General features: G+C 39.8%; 1 protein-coding gene across 6 annotated transcripts in view; it reads left to right on the forward strand.

Annotated features, from left to right (window-relative positions):
• AKAP10 (A-kinase anchoring protein 10) overlaps nt 1-17,330 on the forward strand; it is a 75,201-nt gene that overhangs the window by 16,275 nt on the left and 41,596 nt on the right. For all 6 annotated transcript variants that reach the window (XR_009209972.1, XM_032176993.2, XM_032176994.2 and 3 more), the window contains 2 exons: nt 3,207-3,764; nt 13,598-13,696. Coding sequence is in view for 5 of the 6 variants with exons in the window: in XM_032176993.2 (XP_032032884.1) it covers nt 3,207-3,764; nt 13,598-13,696 (657 nt within the window). In the remaining variant the exon portion in view is untranslated. The remainder of the gene's footprint in view (nt 1-3,206; nt 3,765-13,597; nt 13,697-17,330) is intronic.

Consider the following 17,330-nt stretch of genomic DNA (forward strand, 5'->3'; position numbering starts at 1 on the left):
CACACTTAGCAATAATACATAGCAAACAAAATGCATGTAGCTCAGAGAGTAAATTGTAAGTTTTGCTAGATCACTCATAAATTGCTGATGAGAATTTAAAGTGGTGCAGACACTCTGGAAAACAGGCAGTTTCTTTTTTTTTTTTTTTTTTTTTTTTTCTTTTTGAGACAGGGTCTCACTCTGTTGCGCAGGCTGGAGTGCAGTGGCGTGATTACAACTTACTACAGCCTCAACCTCCTCAGGTTCAGGTGATCCTCCCTCCTCAGTCTCCTGAGTAGCTGAGACTATAGGCATGCACCACCACACCTGGCTGATTTTTGTATTTTTTTTTTTTTTTGTAGAGACGGGATTTCGCCATGTTTCCCAGGCTGGTCTCGAACTCCTGGACTCAAGTGATCCACTCGCATAGGCCTCCCAAAGTGCTGGGATTATGGGTGTGAGCTACTGTGCCCGGCCTAGGCAGTTTGTTTGTTTGTTTGTTTGTTTATTTGTAGACGGAGTCTCACAGGCTGGAGTGCAGTGGCCCAATTTTTGGCTCACTGCAACCTCTGCCTCCCAGGTTCAAGCTATTCTCCTGCCTCAGCCTCCTGAGTAGCTGGGATGACAGGTGCCTGCCATCATGCCTGGATGATTTTTGTATTTTTAATAGAGATGGGGTTTCACCATGTTGGTCAGGCTGGTTTTGAACTCCTGACCTCAGGTGATCAGCCCGCCTCGGCCTCCCAAAGTGCTGGGATTACAGGCATGAGCCATCATGCTTGGCTGGTGGTTTCTTATGAGGTGAAACATGCAATTACCATATGACCTAGCAGTTGCACTCTGTATTTATCCCAGAGAAATGAAAACTTACCTTCCTATAAAAACCTGTGCACAAATGTTCATAGCAGCTTAATATTGAACAACTGGATGTTCTTCAGCAGGTGAATGAACTGGTTCATTCATACCATGGAATACCACTCAGCAATAAAAAGGAACAAACTGTTGATACATTTAACCACTTGGGTGAATATCAAGGGAATTATGCTGTCAGACAAAAGCCAATCCCTAAAGACTGCATACAGCATGATTCCATTTGGATACTATTCTTGAAATAGAGAAATGAAAATATTAGTGTTTGCCAGATGTTAGAGACAGGGAGGTGAGAGGGGTAAGTGGGTGTAGTTATAAAAGTGCAACATGAGGGATCTTTGTGATGTTGAAGTTGTATCTTGGCAGTGGATGCAGAAATCTCAAGGTGATAAAATTACAAAGAACTAAAAACAGGAATGAGTACAGGTAAAACTGGGGAAATCTGAGTAAGTTAGAGTGTTGTATCACTGTCAGTATCTTAGAGTGATATTGTACAATAGCTTTGCAAGATGTTACCATGGGAGAAACTAAAGTGTACAAGGGATTTCTAGGTATTATTATTTTTTTAGAGATGGGTTTTCACTATGTTGCCCAGGCCGGTCTTGAACTCCTGGGCTCAAGTGATCCGCCCACCCCAGCCTCCCAAAGTACTGGAATTACAGGCGTGAGTGACCATGCCTGGCCCTTTGAGTATTGTATCTTACAACTTCATGTGAATCTAGCATTATCTCATAGAATTTAATTAGAAGATATTGTACATCTTGCAGAAGATCAGAATTTCCTCAAGTTTGTGATGTTGACAAAGATGAACTAGTTGACACTGACAGTAAGACTGAGGATGATGACACGACGTGCTTCAAAAAAAAATGATATATCAGTGGATTAAGAAAAACTCTTTTGACAAATTGATGAAATCCTCAGTCAATTTTATAAGAATGTCCATCTTTATGATCATGCTATGAAAGCCAATTTTTAAAAAAATTTTTTGTTTTTCCTAACAATTAGCTTGTGGTTATAATTATAATTTAAATTTAGTTAAATATAAGATAAATGATTTTTTATTCAGTTTAGTTTCATTTTTCAAGGTACGATCTCAAAGCTACTCTTTAACCTACTATGAATGAATAATGCTGAGTTCATAACATCTTTGTAGATATATCCACAATTTTCCCTCAGGATAAGTGCCTACAAGTGGAATTAATGGATTGAAAATCATGCAGTTTGCTAAGACTTTGCTGTCTGTTCCTGAATGCTCCTCCGAAAAGGTTTTGCCAGTTTACATCCTCATGACCAGCGAATGAGAGTGTTGCCTGTTTTCCTGTGCCCTTGTTACTGGTTAATAATTTTTGAAAAAAATCTAATTTGACAGGCAAAAATGCATTTTATGTTAATTTGCTTTTCTGGGATTTTTAATGAGGTTGAGTATAGTTTTTAATATTTTTATTGGCCCCTTTGGAATTAGTATCTTAAGTTTTTTTTCTTAAGAATTTATGTGGTCTGATCTGGGCGCGGTGGCTCACGCCTGCAATCCCAGGACTTTGGGAGGCCGAGGTGGGTGGATTGCTCAATGTCAGGAGTTTGAGACCAGCCTGACCAACATGGTGAAACCCCATCTCTACTAAAAGTACAAAAACTAGCTCAGCGTGGTGGCGGGTGCCTGTTATTCCAGCTACCTAGGAGGCTGAGTCAAGAGAATCGCTTGAACCCAGGAGGCGGAGATTGCATTGAGCCGAGATTGCGCCATTGCTCTCCAGCCTAGGCAATAAGAGTGAAAAGAGTCTCAAAAAAATAAAAGAATTTACATGGTCTGAATTGCCATTAAAAGAGATATGAGGCCGGGCGCGGTGGCTCACGCTTGTAATCTCAGCACTTTGGGAGGCCGAGGCGGGCGGATCAGGAGGTCAGGAGATCGAGACCACGGTGAAACCCCGTCTCTACTAAAAAATACAAAAAATTAGCCGGGCGTGGTGGCGGGCGTCTGTAGTCCCAGCTACTCGGAGAGGCTGAGGCAGGAGAATGGCTTGAACCCAGGAGGCGGAGCTTGCAGTGAGCCGAGATTGCGCCACTGCACTCCAGCCTGGGCGACAGAGCGAGACTCCGTCTCAAAAAAAAAAAAAAAAAAAAGAGATATGAGAATTATTGAGTAACAAAGAACTTTTTAATAATTTAGGCAAGTTTTGGACGATTGTACTTTGTTTAGAAACCAAAAGCATAGTATTTGTAGTTTTTTTATTTAGTTGGCAGGAAGTAAACTTTATTCAAGGTCTCTGGTACCAGTTATTGCTAATGGTGATCGACTAATCTGTTAATTTGAAATTATTTGTTGCTGAACTAATTCTTTTGCTTCTATCTTTTAGGCAGATCTTGTCTGGACTACCAGACTCAAGAGACCAAATCAAGCCTTTCTAAGACCCTTGAACAAGTCTTGCACGACACTGTTGTCCTCCCTTACTTCATTCAATTCATGGAACTTCGGCGAATGGAGCATTTGGTGAAATTTTGGTTAGAGGCTGAAAGTTTTCACTCAACAACTTGGTCGCGAATAAGAGCACACAGTCTAAACACAGTGAAGCAGAGCTCACTGGCTGAGCCTGTCTCTCCATCTAAAAAGCATGAAGCTACAGCATCTTTTTTAACTGATTCTCTTGACAAGAGATTGGAGGATTCCGGCTCAGCACAGTTGTTTATGACTCATTCAGAAGGAATTGACCTGAATAATAGAACTAACAGCACTCGGAATCACTTGCTGCTTTCCCAGGAATGTGACAGTGACCATTCTCTCCATCTTGAAATGGCCAGAGCAGGAATTCGGCAAGTTTCCCTGGAAACCCAAGAATCTTCCTCTACACTTACAGTAGCCAGTAGAAATAGTCCCGCTTCTCCACTAAAAGAATTGTCAGGAAAACTAATGAAAAGTGAGTATGTGATTTTCTTGTGTGTACGTGTGTGTCTCACTTTCTTTTTTTAATTTACTAAGCAGAACTTCAGATGAGGAATAAAATGATTGGAATCTTTTTTTTCTCCTCTAACTACTTGTAAATTTGGGAGAATTTGGAGGGTGTAGTAGAGTCAGATCAGTGTATGAAAAAGGAGCAGGAGGGATATCTGGAGTGACTGGACCTTCTAAGAAGTGTGTTATCAGAATTAGTAACTGAAGAAGGGTCAAATGTCTTACTTTTCCCCTCCACTGATTTTGACATCAAACCATTATCCACATAGCCTTATTTCCTCTCTCAGTCTTAATTTTATTAATATTTTACTGCACTTTGCAGATAAAATTTTTAAAAATTGCCAATAAGTGACATTTATTAAGTTCAGTGCTTAGTGTATATTTGGATTTTATTTATTAGTCACAAGACCTCTATTCAGGTAGTAGGCATGATTATCTTTTTTTTTTTTTTTTTTTTTGAGACGGAGTCTCACTCTGTCGCCCAGGCTGGAGTGCAATTGCGCGATCTCGGCTCTCTGCAACCTCCGCCTCCCAGGTTCATGCCATTCTCCTGCCTCAGCCTCCCAAATAGCTGGGACTACAGGCGCCTGCCACCATGCCCGGCTAATTTTTTTGTATATTTAGTAGAGACGGGGTTTCACCATGTTTGTCAGGATGGTCTCGATCTCTTGACCTTGTGATCCGCCTACCTCGGCCTCCCAAAGTGCTGGGATTACAGGCGTGAGCCACCGCGCCCGGCCTGATTATCTTATTTACACATGAGAAAACCAGGCCTTAGAAAGGTTAGGTAACTTCCTCTAGGTTGTACAGTAAATGTGGACCTAGAAGCATTTTGACAAGAGCACCTGTTTTTCTTTTTTCTTCTCTATTAGTTTAGAAATTATATACTCTTAATTATCACCTGGGATTTTGATTAGACAGCTTTCATGTTCTTCTTTTTCATCTTAAATGTTCTTTATGTCTTAAAGGGCTAAGTGATTTCTTCAGATCTTTTAGTTCAGTCATTCTCAGTGAACTAAAATGAGGTCTAATCTGCTACTGAATCAAGTTTTCAGCATGTTATTTCCTTCCTTCCTCCCTCCCTCCTTCCTTCCCTCAGCCAGGCTCCCGAGGAGCTGGGATTACAGGCGCCCGCCACCACACCTGGCTAATTTTTATATTTTAGTAGACACAGGGTTTCACCATGTTGTTCAGGCTGATCTTGAACTCCTGGCCTCAAGTGACCCACCTGCCTCGGCCCCCGAAGTGCTGGGATTACAGCCATGAGTCACCACACCTGACCGCATGTTATTTTCATCACAAAGTTACTGTAAGCTGGGAGAAGTGGGACACACTTGTACTCCCAGCTACTCAGGAAGCTTAAGGTGAGAAGATTACTTGAGCCCAGGAGTTTTGAGACCAGCCTGGGCAACACAGCAAGACCCCAGCTCAAACAAAGAAAAAAAGTTATTGAATTTTTTATTTCTATGGATCATTTTTTGTGGTTTCTTATTCCTTTCACCCTTCATTCCCACTTTTGATCCCATCTTTTATTTCTTTAGTTTTATTAAATATGTATTTGTCTGATAATTCTACTATCTACAGTTTTTGTGGACCTGACTCAGCATTTCTTTGTTTCCTCGGATTCAGACTCTTCGTGGCTTGTGATTTTAGTGATTTTTTTTTTTTTTTTTTTTTTGAGACGGAGTCTCGCTGTGTCTCCCAGGTTGGAGTGCAGTGGCGCAATCTCAGCTCACTGCAAGCTCCGCCTCCTGGGTTCACGCCATTCTCCTGCCTCAGCCTCCCAAGTAGCTGGGACTACAGGCGCCCACCAACACGCCCGGCTAATTTTTTGTATTTTTAGTAGAAATGGGGTTTCACCGTGTTAGCCAAGATGGTCTTGATCTCCTGACCTCGTGATCCGCCCGTCTCGGCCTCCCAAAGTGCTGGGATTACAGGCGTGAGCCACTGCGCCCGGCCGATTTTAGTGATTTTTGGCCATGAACATGTTTCTTGGACTTTCGTCTGTGGGAATTCTCTATGTACTCTGTATAAATTATTTCAGGTGTTTTGCATTTTCTTTTGCCATGCACCTGGGGCCTGCGTCACTACCCTTCTGGTACCAATTAAAACTGAATTTTTGTCTTGGGTGCTCGTACTAATCCTGTATGAGTACAGGTTTGTACTTATTTTAGAAATATGATGGTGTTTGATTATGGGGTATTGTCCCAGATGGTGCTGGAATATTAATATGCTTTCTGTTAAACTTAATGTGTTGTCCCTGTAAAACTCCAAAATTCTGAATTCCGGAATACTACTGGCCCCAAATGTTTAAGATAAGGGAACTGCCTGTATTTGTTTCTGCCTCCCACTATTTTCCTTAGTTTAACACAAAGTCATGTTTTTAAAAAACATTTTGAGGGAATTCAGTATTGGGAAGAGTTTCTAACCTGTTTCTGGAAATGGAAGCCCAAAGTCTGTTTCTGTAATTGTTTTTTTTTTTGAGATGGAGTCTCACTGTGTCACCCAGGCTGGAGTGCAATGACATACTCTCGGCTCACTGCAACCTCCACCTCCCGGGTTCAAGTGATTCTCTTGCCTCAGCCCCCTGAGTAGCTGGGATTACAGGTGCCCACCACCATGCCTGGCTGATTTTTGTATTTTTAGAAGAGACGGGGTTTCGCCATGTTGGCCAGGCTGGTCTTGAACTCCTGACTTCGTGATCTGCCCACCTCGGCCTCCCAAAGTGCTAGGATTATGTTTCTGTAATTGTAATATATTTATTGTTTTTAGAAACTGTCTTTGCTTTGGTGGTAATTTTCAATAAAAATAGAAATAGCAGTGGAGTTATTAAAAGAGCATTAGTTACATTTTTCCCTTTTTCATTATCTTCAAATATTATATATAATAAGTTTGACCTTTTTAAAATGTATACTTGTATCAGTTTTTATTTTTTTTTATTTTTTTTTTATTTTTTGAGACAGAGTCTCGCTCTGTCGCCCAGGCTGGAGTGCAGTGGCGCAATCTCGGCTCACTGCAAGCTCCGCCTCCCGGGTTCACGCCATTCTCCTGCCTCAGCCTCTCCGAGTAGCTGGGACTACAGGCGCCCGCCACCACGCCCGGCTAATTTTTTTTTTGTATTTTTAGTAGAGACGGGGTTTCACCGTGGTCTCGATCTCCTGACCTCGTGATCCGCCCGCCTCGGCCTCCCAAAGTGCTGGGATTACAAGCGTGAGCCACCGCGCCCGGCCTTACTTGTACCAGTTTTAACACATACATAGATTCCTGTAACTGTCACCACTGTAAGGGTAAAGAACAGTTAGTTCCTTCACCTTTGAAGTCAAACCCCACCTCTGTCCCAACATTTGGCAACCACTAATCTTTCTCCGTCTCAATAGCTTTGCCTTTTCTCTCTTTTTTTCTTATTTTATTTATTTATTTTTTTTTTGAGACAGCGTCTTGCCTTGTCGCCGAGGCTGGAGTGCAGTGAGGCAATCTCGGCTCACTGCAGCCTCCACCTCCTGGGTTCAAGCAGTTCTCCTGCCTTAGCCTCCCTAGTAGCTGGGATTATAGGCATGCACCACCACACCCGGCTAATTTTTTTTTTTTTTTTTTTTTGAGACGGAGTCTCGCTCTGTCCCCCAGGCTGGAGTGCAGTGGCGCGATCTCGGCTCACTGCAAGCTCCGCCTCCCGGGTTCACACCATTCTCCTGCCTCAGCCTCCCAAGTAGCTGGGACTACAGGCGCCCGCCAACACGCCCGGCTAATTTTTTGTATTTTTAGTAGAGACGGGGTTTCACTGTGTTAGCCAGGATAGTCTCGATCTCCTGACCTCGTGATCCACCCGCCTCGGCCTCCCAAAGTGCTGGGATTACAGGCTTGAGCCACCGCGCCCGGCCAATTTTTTTGTATTTTTAGTAGAAATGGGGTTTCACCATGTTGGCCAGGCTGGTCTCGAACTCTTGACCTCAAGTGATCCACCCGCCTCGGCCTCCCAAAGTGGTGGGATTACAGGCGTGAGCCACTGTGCCCAATCAGGACTTTTTTTTTTTAATTTACATTCAACTTGTCATTTTTTTCTTGTATGAATTGTGCCTTCAGAGTCATACCTAAGAGCCCTTTGCCTAAGCAAAGGTCATGAAGATTTTCTCATATGTTTCCTTTTAAAAGTATTAAAGTATTGTGGTTGGCCAGGCGCTGTGACTATGCCTGTAGTCTCAGAACTTTGAGAAGCCGAGCTGGGCAGATTACGAGGTCAGGAGATTGAGACCATCCTGGCTAATGCGGTGAAACCCCATCTCTACTAAAAATACAAAAAAAAAAAAAAAAAAAATTAGCCGGGCGTAGTGGCGGGCGCCTGTAGTCCCAGCTACTTGAGAGGTTGAGGCAGGAGAATGGTGTGAACCCGGGAGGCGGAGCTTACAGTGAGCCGAGATCCTGCCACTGCACTCCAGCCTGGGCAACACAGCGAGACTCCATCTCAAAAAAAAAAAAAAGTATTATGGTTTTGCACTTTACATTTAGATATATATCTTTTTTGAGTTAATGTCGTGTAAGTATGAGGGTTAGGCCAGGTTTTTTGTTTTTTGTTTAGTTTTACATATGGATGTCTAGTTGTTCTAATACCATTTGTTGAAAAGACAACTTTACTCCATTGAATTGCCTTTGTACTTTAGCCATATTTGTCTAGGCCTGTTTTTGGACTCCTTTTTCTGTTTCATGGTGTGTGTGTCTATTCCTTCGTTAATACCACATGGTCTTAATTACTGTATAGTAAGTCTTAAAATTGGGTAATGCTGGCCTTATAAAATGAATTGGGGTTTTCATTTTTACTCTATTTCCATTTTCTAGAAGAGATTGTGTAGAATTGGTGTCATTTCTTCTTTAGATATTTGGTTGAATTGGGAAGTGATGCCGTCTTGGCCTAGGGTTTTGTTTTTTGTGTGTGAGACAGTCTCACTTCTGTCACCCAGGTTGGAGTGCCGTGGTGAGATCTTGGCTTACTGCAACCTCTGCCTCCCTGGTTCAAGTTATCCTCCTGCCTCAGCCTCCCAAATAGCTGGGATTATAAGTGTGTGCCACCATGCCCAACTAATTTTTGTATTTTTAGTGTAGACAGGGTTTCACCACGTTAGCCAAGCTGGTCTCAAACTTGTGACCTCAAGTGATTCGCCCACCTTGGCCTCCCAAAGTGTTAGGATTATAGATGTGAGCCACCGTGCCTGGCAGGGGCCTAGGGTTTTCTTTTTCGGAGTATTTTAAACTATGAATTCAGATTATTTAATAGATATAGGACTATTTAAGTTACCTATTTCTTCCTGAGTGAATTTTTACTGTAGTTTATGGCCTTTGAGCAATTAATTGTATTGAATTGTCAAATTTATGGGCATGTAATTATTTATAGCATTTCGGGTTTGTAGTGGTACCCCTCTTTTATTCCTAGTGTTGGCAATTGTGTCTTGTTTTTCTTTGTCAGATTGTATAGGGATTTATTAGTCTTTTCAAAGAACTAGCTTTTGTTTTGATTTTTCTGTTGTTTTGTTTTCAATTTTATTGATTTTCTGCTCTTTATTATTTCTTTTCTATTATTTCTGCTTGCTTTGGGTTTATTTTACTCTTTTTTTTCTCCAAGTTGCTTAAAGTAGAAACTTAGATTTCTGGTTTGAGACCTTTCTTTTCTAAGATAAGCATTTAATACTGTAAATTTCCTTCTAACCACTGCTTTAGCTACACCCCCATGAATTCTGGTATTTTGAACTGAGCACAAATGAAATGTTCTAATTTCCCTTGAGTCTTATTCTTTTACCCATGAATTATTTAGAAATATGTTATTTAGTTTGCAAGCAATTGGAGACTTTTTTCCTGTTATTTTTCTACCATTTATTTCTCATTTCATTATATTATGGTCAGAGAATATATTTTGAATGATTTCATTTATTAATTTTTAAAAATAACATTAAAAATTTTTTTAAATGTGAATACACCACATACAGTGTAAAGAATGTACATTCTGTTTTTGGACAGTTTTCTATAAATGTCAAGTCGATTTAGTTGGTTAATGATGGTGTTCAGTTTTTCTTTATTCTTGCTGATATTTTATATGCAATTATATTACTTTATTACTCAGAAGAGTGTTGAACTTTCCAACTACAATTTTTTTTCCAATTTTACTTTCAGCTCTATCTGGCTTTGCTTCATGTATTTTGAGGCTCTGTTGTTAGGTGTGTACACATTTAGGATCGTATCTTCTGGGTGAATTGCCTGTTTTATCATTATGTAATTCCTTCTTTATGGTAATTTTCCTTGTTCTGAGATCAGAAATATCTGTTGTCCAGTTTATATACACACTGCAGCTTTCATTTGATTAGTGCCTGCATGGCATATCTTTTTCCATTTTTTTACTTTTGATCTACCTTTATAATTCTGTTTAAAGGGAGCTTCTTGTAGGCAGCATATAGTTGGGTCGTGTTATTTATTTATTTGTTTATTTATTTTTTGAGACAGAGTTTTGCTCTTGTTGCCCAGGCTGGAGTGCAGCGGTGCAATCTTGGCTCACCGCAACCTCCACCTCCTGGGTTGAAGCGATTCTCCTGCCTCAGCCTCCCGAGTAGCTGAGATTACAGGCACGTGCACCATGCCTGGCTAATTTTTTGTATTTTTAGCAGAAATGGGTTTTCACCATGTTAGCCAGGCTGGTCTTAAACTCCTGACCTCAGGTGATCCATCTGCTTTGGCCTCCCAAAGTGCTGGGATTACAGGCGTGAGCCACTACCCCCAGCCGAGTCATGTTATTTTTAATCTTTTCTCACAATACAGGGTTTTTGTTGGTAAATTTAATTATTTTAATATAAAGTTTAGTATAATTATTTACATTAAATGTAACTTGCACTGGGAGTATTTATAATGTGTAAATATAATTATTGGTATTAATATAATTTAATTATATTACCCATAATAATATTAATATCTTTGGATTTAGATTACCAGTTTAGTATGTGTTTCTCTGTTTCTCCCTCTTTGATTTCCCCTTTTTTGCTTTCTTTTGGATTATTTGAATTTTTCCTTAAATTTATTTATTTTACTTATTTATTTTATTTTTTTGAGTGATTCTCCTGCCACAGCTCCCAAGTAGCTGGGACTGCAGGCAGGTGCCACTATACCCAGCTAATTTTTTTGTACTTTTAGTAGAGACAGGGTTTCACCATATTGGCCAGGCTAGTCTTGAACTCTTGACCTCAAGTGATCCACCTGCCTCGGCCTCCCAAAGTGCTGGGATTACAGGTGTGAGCCACCATGCTCTGCCTTTTTCTAGAATTTATATATTGAGTTCTTGATTGTATCTTTTTATGTAGGCTTTTTAGTGGCTTCTCTAGGAATTGCAATATACATACTTTTCACGGTGTACTCACATTTAATATTTTATAACTTCAAGTGGAATGTAGAAAACTTAACCACCATAAAAATAGAACTAGGGATGAGGTTAAAAGAGAGAAAAGAAATATAATAAAGATTTAATAATACCTTTTTTTTTTCTCTTTTTTTTTGAGACGAAGTCTCTCTTTCTGTTACCAGGCTGGAGTGCAGTGGCATGATCTTGGCTCACTGCAACCTCCGCCTCCTGGGTTCAAGTGGTTCTTCTGCCTCAGCCTCCTGAGTAGCTGGGATTACAGGTGCGTGCCACCACGCCCAGCTAATTTTTGTATTTTTAGTAGAGACGGGGTTTCACTATGTTGGCCAGGATAGTCTTGATTTCCTGACCTCATGATCCACCCTCCTCGGCCTCCCAAAGTGCTGGGATTACAGGTGTGAGCCACCGCGCCCGGCTAAGTCTTTAAATATTTTTTTGACATTGCACTTTTTCTCTTTTCCTTCGAGGATTTTAGTAACCCAAATGTTAGTTTTGTTATTGTTTGGCAGGTTCCTGAGGCTTTATTTACTTCTTTAAATTCTTTTTTCCTGTTGTTCAGTTTCGAAAATTTCTGTGCCTCTGTCTTCAAATTCATTGGTTCTTTCCCCTGTCATTTCCGTTCTGTCATTGAGTCTTCGTAGTGAATTTTAAATTTTGTTTATTATGTTTTTTAGTTCTAAAATTTTCTTTTTTGTGTATGTCTTATACTTTGTTCCTGAAACTCTTATCATTTGTTTCAGGAGTGACCTTATTTCTTAGAGCATGGTTTTAGTAGCTACTTAAAATTTGTTTTATAATCCCAGCATATGTGTCCTCTTGATTGTCTTTTCTCTTGTGAGATAATGGGATTTTCTGGTTCTTTGTATGACAATTAATTTTGGATTGTATCTTGGACAGTTTGACTTACGTTACATGATTCTGAATCTTGTTTAAATCCTGTGGAAAATATTGAAGTTTTTGTTTTAACAAGCAGTTGACCTAGTTAGGTTCAGGCCACAAATTCCAACCAGCATTCTGTAGGCTCTGGTTCCATCATCAGTTCAGTTTTGTATCTTATCTGCTTATGTGCCTTTTTGTGTCCAGTCTGGGACCTGGCCAGTGGTGAGGTCCCAAAGCCTTTGTACACTTTTAGAAGCAGGGCCATGCACACCCAGCTCACAAGTGGCCCCGGGAGTGCACATACAACTCGACGTTTTCATGGGCTCCTTCTTTTCTGTGATGTCCCTGACATGTTCTGCCTTCTAAGAACCTCCCTTTATCCCTTTCCTGTTGTCTGGCTAGAAAGTCAGGGCTTTAGATTCCCTGTACTTCAGCACACTTCCTGTAGCTATGTCAGCCTCTGTGGCCAAGACTTCTCTTCTTCCTCTTGGGACTGCAATTTCTCTTGTCAGAAAGTAGGAATCTTGGAGCTGCTGTCATTGCTGCTATGGCTGCTCTGATGCTGCCTGGGAGTCGAAGGAGAGAAACGAACAAAACAAAACAACCCACGGGATTTCCTCCACTCTCTTTGATCCGTGAGAGCCCCCTTTCCTGTTCCTCAGACCAGAAATAGAGGGCCTGTCTTGGAACTTCTTCTTTGTGCATCTGGTGTGTAGTTTTCAGCTTTTGAGTCCAGACCAGGAGGTGCTGGACAGACTTGTCAGGAGTACGGAGGTACTGCAAGTTCTGGTTGCTTTTCTCAGTCCACCTGCTTCCAGGTCCTTGGATACATTTGTCCATTGTTTTGAGTTGCATTCCATGGGAGAGACAGAAGAGTGTGCTTATTTCATCTTGACATACTTATTAGGATTTCAAATCAAATCAAAGGATGATATTCTCTATATTAATTTGCTGTTTTCCCTTTAGCAAGCACATTAGGAAGATAACACTTTAACACCCGCCTTTGGTGGTTTCTGTCATAATTATTAATACTTGATTTTTTTTTTTTTTTGAGATGGAGTCTCACTCTGTCCTTTGAGGCATTGTCCCCATAAACTTCTGGTAAAGCATCAATAATTTTATCGTTCATCCACCCAAGCTTCACCATAAATTTGATGTTTATTCTTCCATTTTAGCAGAATTCATGTTGCTCCAATAGGGGCTGTCTTCAAACTGATATTTTCTCCTTCTTAGTGCCTCAAAGTAGATCCTGTTCAGATATGTTATAACAGGTTAATATGAGTTTATTTTGGTGTAAAAGTACTTTGAAATTCATGCATAGTTTTTTTCATCATATGCATTTTCAATAGCTTTGAACACCCCCATGTACCTCTCCTCTTCCACAAACCAAACAATGAAAAAGCACCTTTGTGATGGAAGTTTATTTTACAATAGGAACTCACAGTGATCTAAGCCCTGCTATTCATGGATATAATTCATTACTGGAGTTTAAGTCGCTTTTTGATTTTTGAAGTTCTCTTCTTCCCTTGCAGGTATAGAACAAGATGCAGTGAATACTTTTACCAAATATATATCTCCAGATGCTGCTAAACCAATACCAATTACAGAAGCAATGAGAAATGACATCATAGGTAAGCAGTGCCTGAAACTATGGCAAAAAAAAAAAAGACAACAAAAAATGCACAGAACTGACAATTTTGGTTATTGACTAAGATAATTTTTTCTTAACATGGAATTTAGCAGTTCCCTTCCTAATTTGTTTTCGGAGTATTTTTTATATCAGATTATAGCTCACTTTAAAAGTTTCTCGGCTGCAGTCGGCGCCAGGGTCTTTGCCTGGGCCAGGTGGGCTGCCGTGTAGCGGGTGCTCTGGCCTGGCTGCTGCTGATACCAAAGTCTCCAGGCATCAGGGCTGCAGCCCAAGAGTCTCACGACCAGTGGGCAACTGGATGGCCAGACAAGTGTCTCAGTGGTGGCCGCTCCGTCTCAGGGCTTCATCCCACTCCTCAGTGGGCCTGACCTCCCTGGGGCACCCTGAATGTCTACCTGCATTAGCCAGAGCCATCACATGGCCTGTGACTTGCCATTTTTTGCCAGTTGATTGTGTCACACACAGTGTCATTTCTGTGTCATTTGGCACAGCTGGAGGTTCAAGGAGGAGGGCAGCCTCATGTCCAGTCCCAGTTTCACGTAACTTTATTCTTCTGAATAAAGACAATTTGCTAACTTAAAAAAAAAAAAGTTTTTCTTATATGTTGGACCCAAATTCTTAGACTTTGACCTGAGTAACAATGACAGCAAGATCAATAAATAGTACACATTTATTGAACACTCACTGTGTCCCAGACAATATTCCAAGCACTTTTTATGGATAAACTCATTTTAACTCCTAAAGAACTTTGTGAGATAAATACAGTTTTTTTATAGATGAAGAAACTGAAGCACAGAGAAATTAAGTACTTTGCCCAAGGTAACAGCTCAGACATGGCAGAGTCAGGATTTGAAACTAGACTCTCACATACCTTAACTGCTGTGCTGTGGCCGTGTTTTTCATACTGTAGGTTGGGACCAGCCTTCTCTTATGCCCTCACCCCCTGCCAAAAAAATAGATTGGGACCAGCCTCCTTTTATGCCCTCCCCCGCTGCCAAAAAAAAAAAATACATATATATATACAATATATATTGTATATATATATTAGTAAACATACTAATATATATATAATATATATTGTATATATATTAGTAAACATACTAATATATATAATATGTATTGTATATATATTAGTAAACATACTAATATATATAATATATATTGTATATATATTAGTAAACATACTAATATATATAATATATATTGTATATATATTAGTAAACATACTAATATATATAATATATATTTGTATATAAGTAAACATACTAATATATATAATATATATTATATATATTAGTAAACATACTAATATAATATATATTATATATATTAGTAAACATACTAATATATATATTATATATATAAGTAAACATACTAATATATATAATATATTTATATATATTAGTAAACATACTAATATATATACTAATATATATATTAGTTTATGTATATATATACTAGAATAAAAAATCAAAGTATCTCAGAGTAGTAAGGACAAACATTTCAGAAAAATGTTTTCATTATATATACATGTATGTATGTGTATGCTGATTCAACAAATATATTTCTCATAGGTTATAGCAAAATAGTTTGAAAGCTTTTACTGTGTTTTATCAGGAAGACCTTAGGTGAACATATATTCACAGATAAAAGAGGTTTATTTATTCATTCAATAAATATTACATTCTCATAAGTCCTAATATGATGTATTTTTATTCTTCAAAAAAGTTAGTATTTGTGATTTATGAAATAAGACATGTTCTTGCACTTCTAGCAGATCTGTTCCAATGTTGGGCTTCTTTAATCCTTAGTGTGGGTACTTTGCACTCACTCACTACTGGAAACAGCAAGACCCCTCTGTTAGTCTCAGCTGTGTTTCTTAAATTGGCCCACTGTACCTTCCAGTTAGCTATTCTGGGGTCCATCTCATGTTGCCTCCATTTTCCTTTTCTTTCTCCCAGACAGATACCTATAACAGCTATAACATAGGCCTGGTGGCTGTTGGTGGCTTATCCCTATCTGCTTGTATTTAAGGGGTACTGTTTCACTGAGCTTTGTTGACAGATGTTGTCATGAGATTTGAGGTTTTCTGTGTTGTTGCTCTATTTTTATATGGGAATTTGCTACTATCATCGTCCGTAGACCAGCTTTTCCTAGTAATACAACAGGGATGTTCTGACTGATTAGAATTTGCCTGTTTGAAGAATTGGTTGGCTAGTGATTTTTTTTGAGGGGAGTCTGTACCAGTTAATAGCCTGACTGGCGTGAGGATGAAAAGGAAGGAGTTTCATGTCAAATAAAACACTTAAAATGAAACCACACTGCAACTCTTTTACTTAAGCTTAATCAAATTAATGATGATGTAATCCCATGAAGGAAAAGTCTTCTGAAGGATCAAGTTGCTAACATTTTGTGATCAAGGGATTTGAGAAAACCTCTATCCCAGTGTCTATCATTATATATTTTAGGATATTAATTACCTGTGTGGCTTTAGGCAAGTCATTTTTCCTCCTTGAACCCCATTCTTAATCCTGTCCAAATTATTTGTCTCCTCTTGCAGTTGGACTATTTTAATATAGCTGTCCTTCAAGTGAGTTTTGTTCAAAGGAGCCTTCACTTTAGCTCTTACTGTGTATCCACTTTGCATAGTCTTGTTTTAAATGTAATCCTTGGCTTTTTGGTGTTGCTATCTAATTACTGTTTTTATGTGAGGATTTAGAGTGATCCAGAATCTATACTTCCACTACCTCCTTCATCTTCCACAAATGTTTAAAGTGGTAGAATTTTTAAAAATTTTGAAGGTACAGCTGACAGAATTTGCTGATGGTTTGGAAGTGAGTGGTATGAGAGGGAAAAAAATGAATAAAGCATGACTGCATTTTTTGTTTGTTTGTTTGTTTGTTTTTGAGACGGAGTCTCACTTTGTCACCAGGCTGGAGTGCAGTGGTGTGATCTTGGCTCACCGCAACCTCTGCCTCCTGGATTCAAGCGATTCCCCTGCCTCAGCCTCCCAAGTATCTGGGGCTACAGGCGCTCGCCACCATGCCCGGCTAATTTGTGTGTGTGTGTGTGTATTTTAGTAGAAACGGGATTTCACCGTGTTGGCCAGGATGGTCTCCATCTCCTGAACTCATGATCTACCCACCTTCACCTCCCAAAGTGCTGAGGTTGCAGGTGTGGGCCACCCCACCCGCCTGCATGACTCCATTTTTTAAAAAACTGAATACCTGGAATTGTAGGGTTGTCATTTATAAGATGAGAAAGACTGTGGGAGTAATGGCTTATGAGGAAAATCAGGAGTTTGGTTTTAGACATCCAAATGGTGAATGTCAAGTAAGGTAATTGGACACCTACATTAGGATTTTATGGCAGAGGTCCAGGTTGGAGACACGTGTTTGGAAGTCATTAGCATATAGATGGATTTAGAGCCACAAGACTGGATAACATTACCATAGGAGTGAATGTAATGAGGGAAGATGAGGTCTAAGGACTGAGTCCTGGGGCATGCCCCGACATTCTGGCAGATGAGGAAGACTAGCAAAGGACACTTCGCTCCTCTTATGACAATGGTATATCAAGAAGTAGTTTTCTTCAGAAAGCCAAGTAAGAAAAAT

Source organism: Hylobates moloch, unplaced genomic scaffold (genome assembly GCF_009828535.3).
Source record: "Hylobates moloch isolate HMO894 unplaced genomic scaffold, HMol_V3 SCAFFOLD_15, whole genome shotgun sequence".
Lineage (NCBI taxonomy): Eukaryota > Metazoa > Chordata > Mammalia > Primates > Hylobatidae > Hylobates > Hylobates moloch.